At 46.8% G+C, this 22,347-nt stretch overlaps 1 protein-coding gene across 1 annotated transcript; it reads left to right on the top strand.

Annotated features, from left to right (window-relative positions):
* The first annotated feature begins 11,994 nt into the window (after nt 1-11,994).
* On the top strand, nt 11,995-17,642 carry Hsp90aa1 (heat shock protein 90 alpha family class A member 1). Its single transcript, XM_021645039.2, has 11 exons — nt 11,995-12,169; nt 12,721-12,882; nt 12,980-13,346; nt 13,699-13,832; nt 14,081-14,401; nt 14,516-14,681; nt 15,039-15,229; nt 15,405-15,552; nt 15,862-16,130; nt 16,220-16,553; nt 16,968-17,642. The coding sequence occupies exons 2-11, from the start codon at nt 12,721-12,723 to the stop codon at nt 17,075-17,077; spliced, it is 2,202 nt and encodes a 733-aa protein (XP_021500714.2). The 5' UTR covers nt 11,995-12,169; the 3' UTR covers nt 17,078-17,642.
* Nucleotides 17,643-22,347: the final 4,705 nt, after the last annotated feature.

The raw sequence follows: 22,347 nt of genomic DNA, 5'->3' as shown, positions 1-22,347 counted from the left end.
TCTCTATCCCCATCCTCATTCCCTGGTGGTTTCATCCACCATGACACCAGGCATAGAGCCTCCAGGCTTATATCCACATACCCTGAATCCAGAGCAGAAAGCAAGGGCCTGAATGGTGGCTTACAACTGGCTGGGACTCCAGTCCCAAGAGAACAGTTGCTCTCCCGCCCTCTTCATGTACTGAATGCATGGTACACAGACATAGCTATAGCCAGACATCAATACACATAAAATAAAAAAGCATTGAAAAGGAATGCAAGCCTGATTGGTCCTGTTCCCGTCTGACCCTGTTCCTATCAGGGGATACTTGAAATGCTGGGACAGGTGCCTACTCTGAGTGAGGTATCTACCAGAGAAGACTGCTTGGATACGGACATAAACCAATAGACAGTCTTTATTAGCCAGCCGGTGACTGCACTGGTTGTTTGGGATCCCAGTATAGCACCGTGCCTTCCTCAGGGTGAGCTTTAAGCACAGAAACCGGGTCCTGGATTGACATACTTCAGTCAACAAGAAAGCAGGATGACAGAAGCTAGAAAGCAAGATTAGTACATTTCAAGACTTTCCCGAAACTGTAGATTTCGATGGATTAGGTCTTTGTTTTCATTTGGGCAGGTGGTACTGTCCACATGTTGAGTTCCACAGCCTAGATGGTACTTCCATCATGGAGTCAGGGGTCTGGGGCCTGTTACAGGTGTGTGTGTGTGTGTGTGTGTGTGTGTGTGTGTGCGCGCGCGCGCGCGCGCGCGCAGGGGTGGGGGGAGTTGAGTTCGTTTACCCAACCTGAGTTAGCACAATAGGGTTTGGTAAGGTGTGTACCCAAAGAAACTAAAGTACTGGCACCACAAGAAAGGTCTGAAATAACCAACAGGTAACAGAAACAGCAGCCATCTACCAGCCTGGTGAGTGACTCCATTTTCCACTGCCTCACAAATGCCACTGAACCCTAACAGTGCAAAACGCAGGACCCCTCTAACAGACACAAGTACAGCACTAGAACTCAGGCTGATGAGTGGGGCCCTGCCCTCAGTTCCATGATCAAGAACTCCTTAGGACATCCCACAGCTGTTCACTCACACCTCAGACAGTCCCTAAGCACCAACAAACAGCTCCTAGCCTCGGCACTTGCCATCCTTTTCTCCGGTGTGTGACTCACTCCCTCTTGCTTGTGCCAAGGGTCAGCCACTGCCCCTGAGTTCTCTGGGGACCTGCCAGGCCTTCCCTTCTACAGGCTGTGTCACCTGATCCAGGTAGCTTTGTTCCTTTGGAGAAAACCCCACCCTTTACAGTGGCTCAGTTCAAAGACCACATTCACCCCTCATCATGAAGTGTAATCCCTGAAATAGTCAGAGGAAGCAGACTCTAAGCAGGGTCCAACAAATAGGGAGAAACTCAGGAAACAAGAGTTTGGCAGTTTGAATGCCAGCCCAGGTCATCGGGATACAGGGTACAGACGTCTGGCAGTCACATCACTGGCGTGTTCAGCTTGCTGGTGTCTGCACGTGCATTCACAGCTGTTTAGTGCAGAACTGCTCAGGGAGGCAAGCAAGAAGGGAGGTCATTATTTGCCATGCCCTCGCGATTCTCAAAAAAGGAAGAGACTCATTTTTTTACACATCTTGACTCCCCCAAATTATAGCACAGGTCTATAATCTGTACTACTCAGGCGTCAGGCATCGGAGGCAGGAAAATTAAGATTTCATGACCTGCCTTGGTTACGGAAAGTTCCAGACAAGCCCAGGCACCATAGTGAAAGCCTGACTCAAAACTAAGAAGAATAGGGGCCAGGAATGTGGCTCAGTGGTGGAGAACTGGACCAGCAATCCATCAACCCCAGCACCTCATACACAGCAATAAGAATGGGAAAGTGAAGAAGACTGAAGACTATAGCTCACTAGTAGATTACTTCTTAGGTAGTAGCTCAGAACTCACACAGCTCCCTGAACTCACGGCGTAGCCCTGGCGGGCCTTGAACTTGTCATTCTCCTGTTTTAGCAGCTTCCTGAATAGCTGGGATTATAGGCCAGTACTACCTAATACACCCAGGCTTGCTTCTTTCAAAACATTGCAGCAGGGTATCCGTAGTCCTAGCTGTGGCAGGAAGGTTCCCAGGAATTCCAGGCTGTCTGAGTGAAGACCCCAAATGACAGTCACCTCTGCTGCAGCTCTATAATCCTTCTCTAATTCTCCCTGGGAAACCGTTCCGATTGGAAAGCCTCAAACAGCTGACCAGCAGGTGGCGCTAAACTCCGGTGCCTCTGCCTGGGACTGAAGGGTTCTGACTACTTACAAACTTAATTCTTTTTACCCAGTTACACGGCTGCCCTGTGCCGGGTCTGGAGATGGCCACAGGGTAAAGAGAGGACAGCATGGAAGTGTAATTCAGCCGGGTGAGCTTAGAGCAGTGGAGGAGGTACCTAGAGAGAGCTGAGCTCAATAAAGTGTCCAAAGGGAGGTTCCAGGCTCTGGGGAACCACTCAGGGTGCAGAGAGGTCGGGCCCTGTAGCCCCTTGAGCTGCTGTTGTAATTTAAATAAAGGAAGGGGTAATGAAGGCGCTGAATAGCCCTGGCGGGTCCTTGTGCATTTTACAATGGCAGAGCGAGGTCCGGAATGGAGTCCTGTGAGGGGAACTCTGGGTGCTTGTTCGGAAATTTCCGTGAAAACAAGACAAGAGTCTTGTGACCTCAGTTTCTTAAAAAACATGGAGTTATTCCTGGAATGTGCTTTTGTGCCCCTCCCAGGTAGAGTGGATAGGAGTGAGTTTATGTCAGGTTATCCACTCCAACTGGCTCTTGTTTTTTGTTTATATGCCCTATGGGAAAACATGGTTTTGCCACGAGTGGCTTATCCTTGTGATTGAACACCTTACTCATGGGAGTCTCCTTAAAGTCCACAAGACTTTAGGCTTCCTCAGTTTTAGGCTCCATTCTTCCAGGTTCACCTCAAGAGCCATAAACACTACAAGATCTGCCCTGCTGTAGAGGCTAAGTAGGGGTGAGAAAACGTAGCTGAAGAGGGGAAGAGCAAGGCTGGAATGGACCAGAAAACTATGCAGCAGCCATCACCCTTTTAGAGTCTATTTTTCCTCTCCCTGAATCTGTTTCTTTGCTCTGTGTGCTTTGGTATGTCTGTGTATGCTGGTGCTGGACCTGAGTGCCTTGCATGCACTGACCTTGTCTTCTGCCACTGAGCAAATCTAACCTCCACATTCTTTGCAAGCTTGCCAAATGATCTACCATGAATGACAAAGCTGCCCCAGCTGCTCTAAGCTGAGCTGGCATTGGACAGCGCTGTCGTGGCCCAGATGCTGGGCCTGTGGCTCCTGGGTCTGGCATGGAGATGCAAATAGGAGAGGCTCCCCCGAGGCAGTGACTATGGGGATGGGGTCCCAGACAGGGGACAGGAGGGATGAGCTGGCTGGTGGGACCCTAGGACTGACTGCTTAGATAGAAAGTGAGAGCACAGTGTCTGGGAAATACTGAGGGTTTTCTGCTCTGGAAAATGGCAGCCAAGAAAGACACAAATCAGTTCAGCAAGAGCCAGCTAAAAAGGGCCTGGTGTGGGCACTGAAGGCTCGGATTGTTCTAGAGGAGTTCATGAGTATGAGAAAAAGTGCAATCCCAAGGAGAAAAGCTGGCTAGGCTTAGCAGCTCTCAGCTGTGGCAGCAGAAGATGGAGGAGTCAGCTGACTCAGCAGGCTTGAAGACAATGCTAGCATGCTAGAGAAAGGAGTTCCAGGTCACACACAAGACCTTTGGTCTAACAGGACTGAAGACCCTGACTGTTAGCATTTTGGAACCAAACCTGCTTCTGGGTTGCCTAGCAATTTATGATGTCATCATGTGTCGCCAACCACACCTGGAAGGCGTGGTTACCTTGCCCCTTAAAGGGATAATCCGAAAATTGGTCTCTCTCCTCGGTCTTTCTCTCAGTCTCTCTTGCTCCTGGGCTCTTGGCCTTCTCCCTTTCTCTCTCGGGGCACCCCCCCCTTCCACCATCATGTCCTGCTCTCCCTTCTCTTCCTCTCTTCATATCCACCTAATAAACCTCTTTATATAAGATCTGTAGTACGTCTAATCGTCATTATTCAGTTTGTCCCGTAACCTTACACTAAGTCCATCTCACTGGCTGTTGGCCTCTTTCTGGTTGGTACCTCCTTCTCAAAGCCTCGAAGCATTCTACTCCAGGCTAGACCCTGTGCTATGTGAGGCTCAGGCACAGGAGTCCCACTCCTGACTCCAGAGAAGCACTAGTGGATTACAAACTGAACTTCCATTGAGACACCAAAAGATAAATTAGCAGCTATTATTAAGACCTGAAGTAGGTTGGGTGGAGAAGTCCAGTAATGACCTGAGGGGAAGGACCACCTTACTGCATTCTTTCCCCATCCACTAGAGATAACAGTTGCTAGGAAACTGGCCCATCCCCCCTAGGGAGGGATACCAGGTCATTATGGTCTGGGAACCTTCCTATAGCCAATCAATTCAAAATGTAACCAATAGATGCTTGCCAGGCAGGAATCGCCCCTGCCTTGGGCATGCTGGGATAGACCAGAATCTTTAAATGACCCAACTAACCTAGGCACTTACTCTCGGCTTGGGTGTGTGGGCCCAACCTGCAGCTTGTAATTTACAATAAAAGAACCTCTTGTATTTACAGCGGAGTCTGTTTATTCCTGTTCTTTTGGGGTTGGTGAACTGGGCAGAACACCAGGAGGGGGTGTTTGGGGAGAAAAGGAGACAGGTCGGGAGGGAAGATCCTACCGCTTTCTCTTATACCCACTCCTCAGAGCAGACCCCAGTACTGGACCCCACCCTCACACACCCCAGTCTCTCCTGCCCTCATTTTCCAGGGTCTTTAGTTCCGTTGAACTTTCATTTCACCTGCACAAGCCCATCCGATTCCCAACAGCTGTCAGTCACGCTGGGACCCAGCACAGAAAGAGTTCCATGCTGCCTCCTGCAGCTAGAAAAGGAAATGTTAACATTATATTTAAGCGTGGGGATTACGCTCAAGTGTCTTTTCAGTAGCTACATGCATATGTCTCCAGTGGCTTCTAGAGTTACCTTTCAAAGGGCTACTGAAGAACTTAAACGAGGTCCTAGGGTGGCTCCTGGGGTGCACTGGATGACAACTGATAAGCTAAAAGACACAGGCCAGCAATGTGGCAAGCAGAGTTAGATGTTTTTATCACAAGCCAACGTTTTTAGCTAGTCTGTGAGGTTGCCAGAACATTTCAGGCTCACAGCTAAACAGGGCGTGAGGCCAGATAGACACTTAGGTATTTCAGGGGTTTTGTTGTTGTTGCTGTGTGCATTGGTGTTTTGACTGCATGTAAGTCTGTGTGAGGGTATCAGACCCTCTAAAACTGAAGTTTTGGACAGCTGTGAGCTGCCATGTGGGTGCTGAGAATTGAACCCGGGTTCTCTGGTATAGGTGTGTTTTTTAAAAACTCTTTTATTTACATTTCTTATATCTTTTTCTCCCTAGTCAACCCCAGCACGCCAACGCCAGGTAGGAGAGAGAAAGGGTTAGTGGGAGATGGGACAAAGTTTTCTTAGCTGCTTCCTGCCAGTTAGGGTCATTGGGTACCTTGGAGCCGGTCTGATCCTCATTTCAGCAGATCTCCAACTTCTTGTCTTAACAACAGCAGCCAGGAGCAGCAAGAGAGAAGCAGAAGCAGCCTTGTTCTTTGTCCCAGCTCCACACTCTCTGGGCTCTGGCATTTATTCTCTCTCCAGAGTCCTCAGAATTAAATTATCTGCAGCTGGCAGAGAGCTCCTTTCAGAGCCCACAGGAAGCAAATAGTTTGCTGCTGTGGACCATCTAAATCAGCCCCACATCCCACACCTGGAACCAAAACAAAAACATGTTTATATCCACAACACTCTGGAAGAACAGCCTGTGCTCTCAGCTGCTGAGCCTTCTCTCCAGCCTGATGCTTAGGTCTTTGTTTGGTTGGTTTGTTTCTTTCGAGGCAGGGTTTCTCTGTGTAGCCTTGGCTGTCCTGGACTTGCTTTGCAGACCAGATGCTTAGCTCTTATGCGTGGTTCATTTTAACTTTCCTTTTTGTTCAGATTTTACTATGAGTGGTTAGCCTGAATGCATGTCTGTGTACCATGTGCATGCAGTGCCTGGGAGAAGGATCCCCTGGGACTGGATTTACAGATGATGAGCTGTCGTGTGTGAGCTGGGAATTGAACCCAGGTCCCTGGAAGAGTATCCACTGGTCTTAACCACTGAGCCATCTCTTCAGCCTCTCATTTTAACCTTCTTACCTGAAATGTCTCTATATACAAGGAATATAGTTTCTGCAGGCAAGTTCACGAGCAAATGCTATTAACTGTTCTGAAGTTCTTGACTCTGCGAGACGTCAGTGAAACTCTGGAATGAATAAACGCCTTTCCTTCATCATGTCACACACATCATGTTTTCTGTGTGTTTCTATGCTGCCTCATGACAACCATGGCCCAACACACCCAGGACCCTTGAGGCTGCTCCCCCCGCCTTTTTTCCTTTTTAAGTTTATTTGGTTGGTTGGATGGTTGTTTGGTTAGTTGGTTAATATAGGTCTCACTGTCCTGTCTATCACCTTTTTGAAACTGGAGTTTATGCCTCGGTCATTTACCCTTAAGACAGAGTTTCTTTTTCAGAAATGGGGTTCGACAGCCCTCACACACTCAAATGGCCAAACCTTTGCCACATACCGGGTCCTGTTCCTCCTGTTCCTAACTGGACTGAAGAGCTCATTCTCTGTCCTGGAAGTATTAGGAATAGCATCAGCAGGGACTGGGGAGTGTGTGACAGAGATGACAGGTCTGGTGTCTGGAGAGGCTTTGTTTGTTTGTTTTATATTTAGTCACTTTATGTTTGCCCGCATGCATGCATGTGTGCCACATGCATGCTTGGTGCCCTCAGTGGTCAGAAGAGGGTATGGCGTCTCCTGGTCTTGGAGTCACCATGTGAGTGTTAGGAGTAAAACCTGGTCCTCTCCAACAGCAGCAAATACTTTTTCTTTTCTTTTTTTTAATACAGACTTGTTTATTTGAACACTTTTACGAACCTAGTATCATAACTGTCAAGACAACCCTGAAAGTGCAAGGAAGATAAAGGAGGCTCAGCGGCCCTAGGGAAAAGGAAATGGGCCCCAGGTCACAGACCCACTAACGTTCCCCCTGGAACAACTCCAAAGCAGAAACACTCCTTGGAGCCACCACTGACCCATCTCTCTAACCCCCAGGGAATTTGTCTCCTAGTTTGGAATTGGAGCCAGGATCCCTGCACATGTCAGCCAAATATTCTGCCCCTAAGCTACAACCCCAGCCAAATTAGTTGTTTTTTATTGTTGTTGTTTTGTTGTTGCTGCTGTTGCCTTTAGTTTTCAAACAAGGTCTTACTGTGTAGACCAGACTGGCTTCAGACTTGAGAGCCTCCTATCCCTGCCTCAGAAAGGCTGGGATTATAGATGAATCAGAGCTTCCTGATGGTTGTTGGGTTGTTGGGAGTTTTTTACTTTTTTTTTTTTTATTGGTAGAGGAAGTGAGTAGGAAATAGGAGGGTGAGAGACAGGGTGGTCTAAAACTTGAGGTCCTTCTGCTTCCAGCTTAGGATTCAGAGCCATGGGTCCCCTTCCATGTTTCCTGTGTGTGTGTGTGTGTGTGTGTGTGTGTGAGCACGCGCGTGCGTGGGTGCACACCTGTGCGTGTGCACGTGTATGCCTGAGTAGGTACACCTGTGTGGATGAGCATGCACATTTCTGGTTTTTTTTTTTTAATTTGTGGGTAAGTGAGCACATGTATACAAGTTCATGAAGAGTGTCGAAGTTGAAACTGAAAATCATTTTTTAAAAAAGATTTATTTATTTATTACATATATACCAGAAGGGGGTGCCAGATCCCATTATAGATATTTGTGAGTCACCATGTGGGTGCTGGGAATTGAACTCAGAACCTCTGAAAGAGCAGCCAGTGCTCTTCTGAGCCATCTCTCCAGCCCTTGCATGTCATTTTCAATCACTTTTCCACCTGATTCTTTGAGTCAGGGTCTCTCAATCAAACCCAGAGCTTATTGATATAAATAATCTTGCTAGCCAGCCTGTTCAAGGATCCCATCTGTGATGGTTTCAATAAAATGCTTAGTCACCAGGGGGTGGCACTATTTTAAAGGATTAGAAGGATTAAGAGGTGTGGCCTTGTTGGAGGAAGTGTGTCACTGGGGGTGGGCTTTGAGGTTTCCAGTCCCCCACCCCCTCTGTCTCTGTTTCTCTCTTTCTGCCTACACCAGGTCACCGTGTAGTTTATTGAGCTACTGCTCAATCTGCCTGCATGCTTCCTGTTATGATGAACTAACCTCTGAAACTGTAAGCCAGCCCCAATTAAATGCTTTCTCTTATAATAGTTGCCTTGGTTATGGTGTTTCTTCACAGCAATAGAACAGTGACTAAGCTATCAAATCTTTGCCTTCCAAAACTGGAAGTAAGGCAGGCCTCCATGCTCACCTGGCATTTACATGAGTTTCTGGAGATCTGAGCTCATGATTGCATAGCAGGCCCTTTAACCACTGTAACCACTGAGCCATCTGCCCAGCCCCAAGGCTGTTTTTGGTTTTTTGTTTTTGTTTTTTGTTTTTTTGGTTGTTGTTGCTCTATCTTAAAAAGGGTCTCATGTCCCTTCCTGGCAAAGAATTCTCTATGTAAACCAGGCTGGCCTTGAACACCCAGAGATTCACCTGCCTCCTAAGGACTACAATTAAAGGCATGGCTGGCCAGACCTATGGTGTTTTAAAAACTATTTTACTTTTTTTTGCTTGCATGTATGTCTGTGTCAGAAGCTCTGGAACTGGCATTACAGACAGGTATAAGCTGCTATGTGGGTGCTGGGAACTGAAGCCAGCTTATCTGGAAGAGTGGCCATGGTTGTTTTTGTTTTTTTGGTTTGTTTTCTTTTTCTTTTTGGTTTTTCAAGACAGTGTTTCCCTGTGCAGCCTTGGCTGTCCTGCTTTGTCGATCAGGCTGGCCTGGAACACCCAGAGACCTGCCTGCCTCTGCCTCCATGTGCTGGGATTACAGGCGTGTGCCACCATGTCTTTATTCTACCATCAGTATTCTAAGCGATGAGCCATATCTCCAGCACCCAGCACTCAGGGAGGCAGAGGCAGGCAGATTGCTATTGTTATGCCAGGTTCACGGGACCCTCAGAGACCACCAGGAGATGACTCGATGCAATTGCAAGAGAGCTTTATGACGAGAGCGATCGAACTCGGGACCCAAGTCTCACTGGCGCAGCAGTAAAGAAGTGGGACCCCAAGCTGAGTGAACAGGGTTTTTAAAGGGAAAGTCTGTGAGCAGGGGGTTTCCATGGCAGCAAGCAGGGGGGCACAAGCCTTGTCGTTACAGAATTGGGTGAAGTTTAGCAGGGCAGGGTGACCTTTTCTGAGGCACATGATCACAATGGCTAAGGCATATAATCAATGGCTATTTTTCTAAACCTTATCTGAAACATTGGGGAGAATTTTCCCACCCGATTCTCAACAACTGATTCCCATTGATTATTGCCAGGGAGTTTGTCTCTGTTTTCTATGAAGCATTTTTTCTGTTATAGTTCCTGGAGGCTGTTGCTAGGAGAGTTAACTTTGTTTTCTGCCAGGTGTACATTCTGTGATATTTCCTGGTACCTGAATTCAGTCGAAATCTTTATTTCAAAATGGAGTTATATTCAGGCTAACTTAAACTCTTCACTATGAGTTCGAGGCCAGCCTGGTCCACAAAGCAAATTCCAGGACAGCCAAAGTTACACAGAGAAACCCTGTCTCAAAAACAAACAAACAAACAAAAACAAGAGAGTTAAAGTTGGGAGATGAACTGGGCACGGAAAAACAGCCAACCCAGATGACAGCAAGAAGCTTTGGAGGCGATTTTCCACTAAGATCAATAAACAAAACCCAACACACTGCTCTCTGGTCTCGTATTTGACTGTTTCAAGAAGGATTCATCAATCCATGACTCTCATAGAGAAAACTACGCAACGAAACACAGGGCAACACAAAAAGCTCCACCAGAAAGAAGTATGTGGCTAGGGGTACGCTCACTTGGTAGTTTGCTTAGCCTGGAAGAAGCCCCGGGTTCCCCAGCGCAGCAGCATAGAGTCAGCCTTGGCAGTGACTGCCTGTACTGCCAGCCACTGGGAGATGGGAACAGGAGGAACCATTAGGCTACTGGATTGTATGGTCTCTATCTCAAAAAAGGGGACAAATGAAAAATCAGGAACAGGTCTATTTAAAATGCTGCAAGTAGCTGAGCACTGGTGTCACACGCCTTTGATCCCAGTGCTCAGGGATGCAGAGGGAGGTGGATCTCTGCGAGTTCGAGGGCAGCCTGGTGTACAAAGTGAGTCCAGGACAGCCAAGGCTACACAAAGAAAGCCTGTCTCGAAAAATCAAATCAAAACAAAACAAAAATTTACTACTTCAACATAGTAAACTGTTTCTATTCAAATATTACTCCCACTCAAATGGTTCAGAGAGCAAGGCCATATGTCTTAACTCTGTAAGGATCTCATTCCCTCTGGGATGTTTGGAGGGTAGTGTAATCCAATTCCTTTCCATGAGAATTTGCCTGCTGTGTTTTTGTCCACAGCGGCTATTTTTTTTTTCTTTTTCTTTTCTAATCAGAATGAGTAATTGTGTTTTGCTGGCAGGAAACGATGCGGAAATAGGAAATGGGGGGAGATAAGGGTGGGAGTAACACAAAGGAAAGGTGTACGGAAAACCAAGCGGAAGCCTATGCTAAAGAAGCAAGCAAAGAAACCACCTTTTGGGTCACGTTAACCACCCAAAGTAACTCCGTATGGATATCAAGGGTGCTTTAAAAATCAGGATAGGGTTGTTGTTGTTTTTTTAAAGGACTGCGGGTGTTTTGAGTGCGTGTGTTTGTGCACCATGTGTTTCTGTGGTGCCCGCAGACACCAGAAGAGGGAATTCTGTCTCCTAGAACTGGAGTTACAGGTGGCTGTGAGGTGCCTTGCCTGTGTGCTCTTAACCACTGCGCGCACTATACAGTAAGCCGCCTCTCCAGTACTTTTTAAGATATTACGTAGACAATGTTCTACCTACATGCTCACCTGCACGCCAGAAGACACCAGATCTTAGTAAAGATGGTTGTGAGCCACCATGTGGTCGCTGGGAATTGAACTCAGGACCTCTGGATGAGCAGACAGTGCTCATCTGAGTTAACTCAGAGCCATCTCTCCAGTCCCCCTTGTTTTTACATGGTGTGTTTGTGGGAGATGGGGGACAGGAAGGACGAGGGTGCCATAGCACTAACGGTTAGTTCTTTTTCCGCCACGTGGGTTCCAGGTATCAAACAGGGTGGCACAAATCTGTTCACCAAATCGCCGGCGCAAGGACCCTTGAGTTTAAGGGTCAGGGCTTGTGGTCAAAGAGAAACCCCTGGGCACTCTGGACAGGCGTGGAGGGTCCGCCGTGTACGGCCCAGAGAGGCCGCACGTCAGGTTCCAGGAGCAACAGCCCTGACACTCGGACGGGGGCAGCAGCAGGCGCCGGACCTGCCGCGAGCAGAAAGCGCGTTCCGGGGGCAGCTCCTCCCAACAAGGGGGAAGCCGGGGGCCGGCTCGCCTCCGCCGCGGGCCTGCAAAGAAAGGCCTCCTAAAGGGAGGCCGAGGACATCCTCGCCCAGCCGCCAAGCCCGAGGGCCGCAGGGAGCCCCGAGCTGCACAGCGCGCGCGCGCCCACAGCCGAACGTCCCTCACCCACACAGCCCCACCCCCACCAGGAGACGAGCCCCAGCCCAGAGCGCTCACGTGGAGGCCTCAGGCGCATGCGCCGGACCGCGTGCCCGCGCGGGAAGGCGCCCGAAGAGTCGAGAATTCCACGCTGCGCATGTGCGGAGTACCTAGCGGCGGAGGAGGGGCCTGCGTTCGCTCGGCGCGCTCCCGGCGTGGGGGCGGGGTTCGGCCGGTGCGCAGGCGCAGGCGCGGGGCCGCGGCGACGGTTGGGGAGGGTTCTTCCGGAAGGTTCTGGAGCCTTCTGGAAAAAGCGCCGCGCGCTGGGCGGGCCCGAGTCTATATAAGGCCGGCGCGGGGGCGCGGCGTGCCAGTTGCTTCGGTGTGGTGGTGCAGTTCGTCGTGGTCCGTGCGCGGTCATTCAGCCAAGGTGAGCGCTCTCTCCGGGGGACTTGGCGGGGATTGGGGGGGAAGCTGTGCGCTGCGGCCGCGGCGCGGGGCCCCGATGCGGGTTCCCCCAGCCCGCGGGGGTGCGCGGCCGGGGCTTCGGACCCTAGGCCGCAGGCGGCCTCCGCGCCTCCGCACTAGGCCCAGGCTGCGGGCGCTGCCGCGGAGGGGGATGGGGAGCGCCGGCGAGGTGGCGGGGCGGGGAGGGGCCGCCGCGGCCCTCGGCTGCGGAGGCGGCGGGCGCCATGGCGGAGGGCTTGGGCGTGTGTGTTGGGGGGGTGGCCGTTGGGAACGGCGTGCGTGGAGCCGCTGGGGTCCGAACGCCCTCCGGAGGCGTGCACATGCGCCTCGTAATTACCGCATTCTGAAATGAGGTCATCCCTTTTGTCATCCGCCCTCCCCTCTTCGCCGTTCTCTATTTCGCTTCTTCCTTAAACAAAATAGAGGTCTTTAAAGAAATATTTGCAGGGAGGGTAGCCCTGGGCACGCGTGTAGACCTACTGCGAAGGCTTTACAGTAGTCCTGTGTTCTCAGATGCCTGAGGAAACCCAGACCCAAGACCAACCAATGGAGGAGGAGGAGGTCGAGACTTTTGCCTTTCAGGCAGAAATTGCCCAGTTAATGTCCTTGATCATCAATACTTTCTATTCGAACAAAGAGATCTTTCTGAGAGAGCTCATCTCAAATTCATCAGATGTGAGTGTGGCGTTCGAGAATTGGGTTTTGGTTTCAGTAATAAATTTCACCTTGGGGCCTGGCTGTATGCTTGACGTGTTTTTCGTCTTCTTCATAGGCTCTGGATAAAATCAGATACGAGAGCCTGACAGATCCTAGTAAACTAGACTCCGGCAAGGAGCTGCACATCAATCTCATTCCCAACAAACAGGATCGCACCCTCACTATTGTGGATACTGGGATTGGAATGACCAAGGCCGATTTGATCAATAACCTTGGCACTATTGCCAAGTCTGGCACCAAAGCTTTCATGGAGGCTCTGCAGGCTGGTGCAGATATCTCTATGATTGGCCAGTTTGGTGTTGGTTTTTATTCTGCGTATTTGGTTGCTGAGAAGGTGACCGTCATCACCAAGCATAATGATGACGAGCAGTATGCCTGGGAGTCTTCAGCGGGGGGATCATTCACAGTGAGGACCGACACAGGTAGGCAGAAACTTAGGGAATCAGACTAGGAATTGCCTGGCCAGTTTTAGTCGAGTGCACGGGGTAATAAGCTTGGAGAATGGAGAGCTCAAGAGAGCCCTCTGGGACGCACAGTCTTAGTCCTAAGCCCTCCAACAGAATTGTTAATCTAAAGGCAGAGTTTCAGGAACTGGATTGGAGGAAATAGGAAAATTGTATGGCAAATTTTGTTTGCTCAGTAATACATCATGGGCAAGGAAAGTTGACTAAAGCTGTGGGGAAGGCAAGCTGCTGAGGAGTAGAGTGTGGTACTTAAAATTTTAACTCCAGGAGGCCCTATCTTAGTATTAAATTTTCGTCTTTATTCCCCCAGGTGAACCAATGGGCCGTGGAACAAAGGTTATCTTGCATCTGAAAGAAGACCAAACTGAGTATTTGGAGGAAAGGAGAATAAAGGAGATTGTGAAGAAACACTCTCAGTTTATTGGCTATCCCATTACTCTCTTTGTAAGTTTTATCTTTGAATTGTAGAGTAAATTTCTATATGGTAATTGGAATAACTGAAGTGTTTGTGTAAGTGTTTACTATACTAGGCTGATGTGAAGCCTGTTTTGGAACCAGTTTGGTAGGTCTGTACTCTGAAAGGGTTGTTGAGAAGATAGAAAATACTGATGAAAAGTCTGGTTATGTACGTTTCTTGGGTCTGTCCTTCAGTTGTGTAATGCAGGTAATTGGAGTGACTTGTGTTTTTGAAGGTGGAGAAGGAGCGTGATAAAGAAGTCAGTGATGATGAGGCTGAAGAAAAAGAAGATAAAGAAGAAGAGAAAGAAAAAGAAGAAAAGGAATCTGATGACAAGCCTGAAATAGAAGATGTTGGTTCTGATGAAGAAGAGGAAGAAAAGAAGGATGGTGACAAGAAAAAGAAGAAGAAGATAAAGGAAAAGTACATTGATCAAGAAGAACTCAACAAAACAAAGCCTATCTGGACCAGAAATCCGGATGACATTACTAATGAAGAATACGGAGAGTTCTACAAGAGCTTAACCAACGACTGGGAAGAACATTTGGCAGTAAAGGTGAGTGACTTGAAGTTAGTCTGCAGGGGTCCAGTTGGTATCTCTATCAGATAGGTCATTGGAAAGTAAATTAATTTTGTCCATGTCCATTAAAGCTATTTCATTTTATTGCAGCATTTTTCTGTTGAAGGGCAGTTGGAGTTCCGGGCCCTTCTTTTTGTCCCGAGACGCGCTCCGTTTGATCTGTTTGAAAACAGAAAGAAAAAGAACAACATCAAGTTGTACGTGCGCAGGGTTTTCATCATGGATAACTGTGAGGAGCTGATCCCCGAGTATCTGAGTAAGTGAATAGGAGAAATGAGCACTGTTGGCAGTCATCAGAATTAGTTCAGGGGCTGGAGACATGGCTCAGCGGTTAGAGCACTGGCAGCTCTTCAGAGGTCCTGGGTTCAGTGTCCAGTGACCACAAGGTGGCTCACAACCATCTATAATGAGAGCTGATATCTATAATGCCCTCTTCTGGCATGTAGTTGTACAGCAGGCAAAACACTATATATATATAATAAAATCTTAAAGAAAAAATAAATTCCATTACGTTTCTGTAGTCTGTATTGTTTTAGAGGATAATGTTGTAACTGAAAGTAATTCGTTAGTTTTCAGAATGACTAAATAGATGTATTTGGTTGGTCTTTCTCAGATTTCATCAGAGGAGTAGTGGACTCTGAGGATCTCCCTCTAAATATTTCCCGTGAAATGTTGCAGCAAAGCAAAATTCTGAAAGTTATCAGAAAGAATTTGGTCAAGAAATGCTTAGAACTATTTACTGAACTGGCAGAAGATAAAGAGAACTACAAAAAGTTTTATGAGCAGTTCTCAAAAAATATAAAGGTTGGTATTGACACATTTTCCTGATACTGGTAGTTTTCACACTCTTCAACTTATAGTTGGTGGGTGTGAGATGGGTTCTCAACTGTCTCTCTGGCTGTCCTGGAACTTGCTTTGTTGTGTGCCTTTGCCTCCCAAGTATTGAGACTAAAAGCTGATTGCTGTGCTTTCATTGCAGCTTGGAATTCATGAAGACTCTCAGAATCGGAAGAAGCTTTCAGAGCTGTTGCGTTACTACACATCTGCTTCTGGGGATGAGATGGTGTCCCTCAAGGACTACTGCACCAGGATGAAGGAGAACCAGAAGCACATCTATTTTATCACAGGTAACAGTCTAGTAAACGGGTGTTCTCTACCTGTGTGATAGGATTTAATGTACATAAGCAAGAATGCCCAGTCAGAGCCCAGGCATGGTGGTGCCTGCCTTTAATCTCAACAGAGGCAGGTCAATCCCTGTGAGTTGAAGGCCAGCGTGGTCTACGAAGTGAGTCCAGGACAGCCAAGGCTACACAGAAACCCTGTCTCAAAAACAAAACCCCCAAAAACGTATTGTCTGGTTATGATAGCCTGTAACTGGGTAGAGAAGTTGAGTACATGAAAACATTTTTTATAAGTAATTTTACAATATATTTCAGGTGAGACCAAGGACCAGGTTGCTAATTCAGCCTTTGTGGAACGTCTCCGAAAGCATGGTTTAGAAGTAATCTATATGATTGAGCCTATTGATGAGTATTGTGTGCAACAGCTAAAGGAATTTGAGGGCAAGACCTTGGTATCAGTTACCAAAGAAGGACTGGAACTTCCAGAAGATGAAGAGGAGAAAAAGAAACAAGAAGAAAAAAAGACAAAATTTGAAAACCTCTGCAAAATTATGAAGGACATTTTGGAGAAAAAGGTTGAAAAGGTATGTAAATATTTCTATCAGTGAACTTGGGGTAATATAGCTGGTAATGCCTGTATTTTTAAGTGTGTACCATTTTCGATTATTAATAGGTGGTTGTGTCAAACCGATTGGTGACATCCCCATGCTGTATTGTCACAAGCACATATGGGTGGACAGCAAACATGGAGAGAATCATGAAAGCTCAGGCCCTCCGAGACAACTCAACAATGGGTTACATGGCAGCAAAGAAACATCTGGAGATCAATCCTGATCACTCCATTATTGAAACCTTAAGGCAAAAGGCAGAGGCTGACAAGAATGACAAGTCTGTGAAGGATTTGGTCATCTTGCTGTATGAAACTGCACTCCTGTCTTCTGGCTTCAGTCTGGAAGATCCCCAGACACACGCTAACAGGATCTACAGGATGATCAAGCTTGGTCTAGGTAAATTGCAAACATCATGTTACAAGGAAAAGAAGTGTGGTTATTTCTTTAATCTTGCAGTAGACAGGTAGGGGGCAGAGGCAGGTCTGGTCTACAGAGTTGGTTCCAGGAAAGTCAAGGCTACACAAAGAACCCTTTTAAAAATCTGTTGAATAAGGTATTGGGTTTTGAGTTGAGACAGTTGGATTGTTACTGTCAAGGGAAAACCTCAGCTAAGGGACATATAGGGGATAATTAAATGTCCTTTGTGCTGTTTGATATTTAACCCAGACTAGCTTCAAATTAGCTCTGACTTAACTCCCAAATGATGGGATTTTCCTGCTTTAGAGGGCAGGGGTCTTTGGTGGGATTTGTTCTGAAGTCTCCAACTACCTTAGCAGGCATTAACTATAACACTTCTTTCCAAAACACAAGGTATTGATGAGGATGATCCTACTGTGGACGACAGCAGTGCTGCTGTGACTGAAGAAATGCCACCCCTGGAAGGGGACGACGACACATCCCGCATGGAAGAAGTAGACTAAGCCTCACCTGAAGAACTATGTGTTTACACTGACCCTCATTCCTTCTCATAATATATTTTCCAGGATTTCTGTTTATTTTTGTTAACATTTAAAGCATCTATGGCATGACAACTAAGGGAAGATAAAATTCCTTTCTACTTGTGATACTGTGATACTTTAGGTTTGATTCCACAGGTTGATAGAATGTTTAAGACATAATGTAACCTACTGTTAACTTTGTGGTCTGAAGTGTTTGGCTGTTGAGCTGGATTCCTTAGACCAAATCATTTGTCACTTTAAGTGTTCTGAGATATACATGTTTAGAAAGGACAAAAATTAAGATGGCTTAAGTTTTATCTTACAGTTTTTTTTCGTCCCCTGTAGTTTCAATTCTGCATGTACTAGTCTTAGAAGAACACAAGTTAAAAACGTGACAGGAATTCCCCTTGTGGCTTGTTTTTCGAAGTACTGAGAACAAACCCTAAGCTTCTTCCCTAGGTCTTGTAACTCAGCAAGGCTTGTGAATGGAAATAGTGCCCAACCACATTCTGCTTTAAAAAGGTAAATACAGATGAGATAAAAAGAATGGTGTGGAAGTGTCCTTTTTAAAGTTTTTTAAAAGATTTATTACATATATATAGTGTTCTGCCCATATGCATCTGCATGCTGGAAGAGGTCACCAGATCTTACTATAGGTGGTTGTGAGCTGCCATGTGGTTGCTGGGAATTAAACAAGACCTGGAAGAGCCATCTCTCCACCCCCCAAGAATTGGGGGTTTTATGGCTGGTCATTTGTTCCATAAAAGGATATCTGGGCCCAGTGGATTGACTGTTAAGTTGGATACTTGGGGGTTGATGGACAAGTAGTAAGCATAAGTGAAGGAACTGGAGCATGCATGTAGCCTATGTCTTTACATTAAGATGGAGTTGGAGGCCAGTCTAGGCTGCATGAAACCTTGTCTGAGAAGCAATAGAAAAAGTTGAATGGTGGTGGCTCAGTAATTGAGGAAACCAAGTTGGTTTGATAGATGGGAAGTGGAGTTGGATGATGGTGGTTACACAACACATTTACAACAGTAAGAACTATAAATGTTCAAAGTAGAGGAAACTATTTCATGAACACCCTCATGCCCACTGGCCCAATTATAGTAAAGGGATGTCAGGATTTCCACAATGAAACTGTCAAAAATGTGTGTTGGGGGCGGGGGTTGCTGTACCCTGACTTCAAGAGTCAGGAATTTGGAGGCTTGCTTCCTTGAGGTTTGCCTTGTGTTGATACAAAGCTGGCCAACACAGGAATTTGACAGTCTCAGCCTGGGCTACCACAATGGTCCCATAGCTAAAAATGAGCTCTTCCCATGTGTGGCATTTCAGGTATACACCATCATACCCTCTGAGTGTGTGCAGTTCTGGGGGTTGAGTACAAGTGGCTCATGTCACTGAACTAGCCTTTTTTTTTTTTTTTGTGAGAATTCTGTAACCCAGGATGTCTCAACTTTGTAATTTGTATCACTGCTCTGACATCTGCCACAGAGCTGGGATTATAGACATGAGCCACTAAGCCTAGTTCACAGCTTTTCAGAACTTCCTTATCCCCAAACAGTGCTGATTGAGCAATAACTTGGCTGACATGGTCTCTGCTTTTGCGCACTAGGTTAATTCCCATAGTCTACCAGTGAGGTATAACCCTTTAGCCTACCTTGTACCTTCCATAGTAGCATCACACGCTAATGGCACAATTGTAAGCCTGCCCCTCCTGCTAGCTGGAAAGGTGTGAATAGAAATTGTTCACTGCTGGCTTGGTGCACAGCAGGCATCTGATGTTTGTGGAATGAGTAGCTGGTAAATACAACTGATGATTTGCCTTGGAGGCATTTACATTTGTATTTAGGAAGCTTTGATCCTGTTTTGTTCTGATTTGCAGTTTCCATGGGAAGGAACATCCAGGAAGCTCTGCTTCTGGTTGAGTCGCTGTGGTGGTTGAGCACCACCAAAATCTGAACAAAAATTAGTACATCCTTGCAGATCCAAGGAGCTTACCAGACTGCCAAGTATTGGCCTGCCAAGGCTTCCCATGAAAGCACTGTGAAGCTTTGACACTCAAACAGGAAATTCTAGGACTGAAGGTGTGGAAGCACTTTCTTTGCTTCAAAGAATTTAATGTGTGAGAATGTGTCTTCAGTTGGTTTGAACATGTGATGAGGTACAATGGAAGGTTAGAAGACATTAGATTCCCTTAAGCTAGAGTTACAGGCAGTTGTGAGTTTCCTAATGTGGGTGCTAGGGATCAAAGCTAAGTCTTCTGTAAAAGCAGTATGTGCCCTTAATGCTGAACCATCTCTCCAGACTCTTACTATAGATTCAGCACTTACTATAGATTCCAGCAGGACATGGCACACATCTTTCTTTAATCCTTGCACTTGGAAGGCAGAGGCAGGCAGATCTCTTGAGTTCAAGGCCAGCCTGGTCTACAGAATTGAGTTCCAGGACAGCTAGGGCTACACAGAGAAGCCAAATCTCAAAAAGACAACAAAAACAGCTTATAACACAGAAGTTAGCCATTTGTTGAGTTGAATGGTTAAAATGAACAGAACATTGATTGATCTCCTGAGTGTCATTTCTTAACTTCCTCTGCTAGTAAGCCGCCCAGATTTACAGTCTTTTAACACTTGTGTAACAAAACTTTACCTGGAGAGACGCAATATACTCACCCCAGATAGGTACAGATCACCAAAGACCAACTTGGTGAACCATGAGCTTTCTTGGGGTTACTTATAGGAATATGGGTGAGGGGTCACAGGAACAGAAATGACTCAATGACAGCTGCATCACCAAAGCCCACTCTAGCACAGGTGACAGCTCACCAGACTGGGAACCTGTAGCACAGTGCACAGCCTGCAAGCAGCTCAGCGGGTTGGAGAGTGTCCCAGGTGTCTCAGTCTAAGCCTCTTCCAGGCAGCTGGACTGGTCTCAGTCCTCAAACTCAGTCTTCTTTGCATCTTTAATTGCTTGCTCTGGCAGGGAGGGGCCTCGTTAATCTGGTCAGTTTCAGGGACCCCTCCTGATGCAATTTTGAGTTGTTTTCCTCCTGTTTAAAGAGCTGCACTGCAGGATGGGACGTTTCAATCTTGGAGAAAATTGTACAACAGCTACCAATTCCTATGACTTCTTTATCTCCTGGATCGGTAGATAGGACCAGCTGCCCAATCCCACTGTGCACCAGGAGAAAGCAGAGCAGGTGGATTTTATTCAGTCTTAAAATATTTTAACTTACATTTATTGTGTGTGTGTTTGTGTGTGTGCATGCCACATATGTGCAGGTGCTTGAGGCCAGAAGAAAATGAATCTTTGGAAACTTGAGTTATTGGTGGCAGTGAGCCATCATGTGGGTGATGGGAATAAACCCAGGTCCTCTGCAAGAGCAGCAAATATCCTTAATCACTAAGCCATCTCTCCAGCCCCTGTTTATTTTCTGTTTTTTGTTTAGTTGTTTGTTTGGCATGGATCTAATGTAGCCCAGACTGGCCTCTTAACCCTTATGTAACTAAAGATGGCTTTGAACCCCTGTTCTTCCTGCTTCTCCTTCCCAAGTGCAGGGATTGCAGGCATGTGCCATTTTGGTGTTGTGTTTTTGAGACAGCATCTATAATGTAGCCCAGATTAACCTAAAACTCATGGTGAGTTGTGTTCCTGCCTCAGCCTCGCCACTGCTGGAATTACAGGCCTGCTACACACCATGCAGAAATGCTTTTTTTTTTTTTCATTATAGTGTGTGTATGTGTGTGTGCACATAGTACATGTGTGTGTGTGCCACAGTACATGTGTGGAGGTCAGAGGACAGCTTTCAGGGGTCAGTTCTTCCACCATGTGAGTTCCAGAGATAAAACTTAGGTCCAAGTTGTCAGACTTGGCAGCAAGTACCTTTACCTGTTGAGCCATCTCACCAGCCCCAGAAAGTGCTGAGCTTAGTGGGGGCTCGTCTTTAATCCCAGCATTCATGAACCAGGGTCAGGCAGATCTCTGAATTCAAGATCAGCCTGGTCTACTTAATGAGTGACAGGCAGGACTACATAGTGAGACCTTGCCTCAGAAACAAAGGAAACCATCTCACAAAATAAACTGATCTTAAGTATGTAAGTATACTGTCCCTCTGAAGGTGTGAACCTTCACCTTTTATGTCGGTTTAGCACAGCTGAGAAGTTACAGCTCTTCCCCTGAGTGATAACTGGCTTGAACTGGAGAAATTTGCCTGCTTAAGAGAAATGTATAGAAATGTTTTGTGAGGGTGGCATGGGGAATTCAAAGATGCCTAACAGTCCTGAAATTCGACAAGCCTGGTAATTCTAGCTGGTAGAAAATAAAGGGAGTAGAGCAAACATGCTGAGAAGCATCCACACAAAACTAAGGGACATGTTGAATATTCCGTCTCCTCTCTTCTACTTAAGAACTTGGGGGAGAGACTGAGGCAAGAGGATTTTGAGTTTGAGGCCAGATATATAGTGATGCCCTGCCTCAAAGTAAAATGAAATAACAGCCCAAGATCAAAATAAGGGCTGGGGTGGGAACTCAATTGATAGGAGTACTTACCCAGACAGCACCTTGTTAAACGGCTGATGGTACGTGTCTATAATTCCAGCATGTAGGACTAGACAGGCCACGTGGTGAGTTCAAGGCCAACCTGGGATAAATGAGACTGGAGATCCTTTTCAGAAAAAATTATTGGGGAATGACAGATGGTTCAGTGGTTAAGAGCACTGGCTGCTCTTATGGAGGACCAGGATTTGATTCCTAGCACCCACTTGGTGCCCCACAGCTGTAACTCTGGTTCTAGGGCATCTGATGTCCTTTTCTGGCTTCTACATGCACCAGATATATACAAGTGGTATAAAACAGCCACTCACTTTAAGTAAATATGGATATTTAAAATACCAAATGACTGGTCAGGGAGAGCCCAAAAGCCCTTCAGATATACAAGCTATCACCATTGGTTGCTCAGCACAGTTAGCTGATAAGACCCTGTTGCTGAAGACACCGTAGGTCTGGCTTGTAGGGCATAGGTCAAGCTGGAACTGAGCTAAAAACTTGTGCTAGAAGGGGCTGTGTAGGCTGCTGGGGGAGAAGAGCCTTTAGTAGCTTACCGAGCTGGCACCGGACCCTCGCATGCTCTGATACCCACCTCAGGCAACATGTGCCCGCTGGTGCAGCAGCCTGAAGGTTACGGGGCAACCACTCACTTTGTGATGGGATCTGAGGTGTGTTCCCAGGAGAAAATTCATCCCTGGTGCTGTACA

The sequence above is a fragment of the Meriones unguiculatus genome, chromosome 7, assembly GCF_030254825.1.
Source record: "Meriones unguiculatus strain TT.TT164.6M chromosome 7, Bangor_MerUng_6.1, whole genome shotgun sequence".
NCBI classification, from domain to species: domain Eukaryota; kingdom Metazoa; phylum Chordata; class Mammalia; order Rodentia; family Muridae; genus Meriones; species Meriones unguiculatus.
Note: the sequence above shows the minus strand (reverse complement) of the source record. Positions and strands in the feature narration are given on the sequence as shown.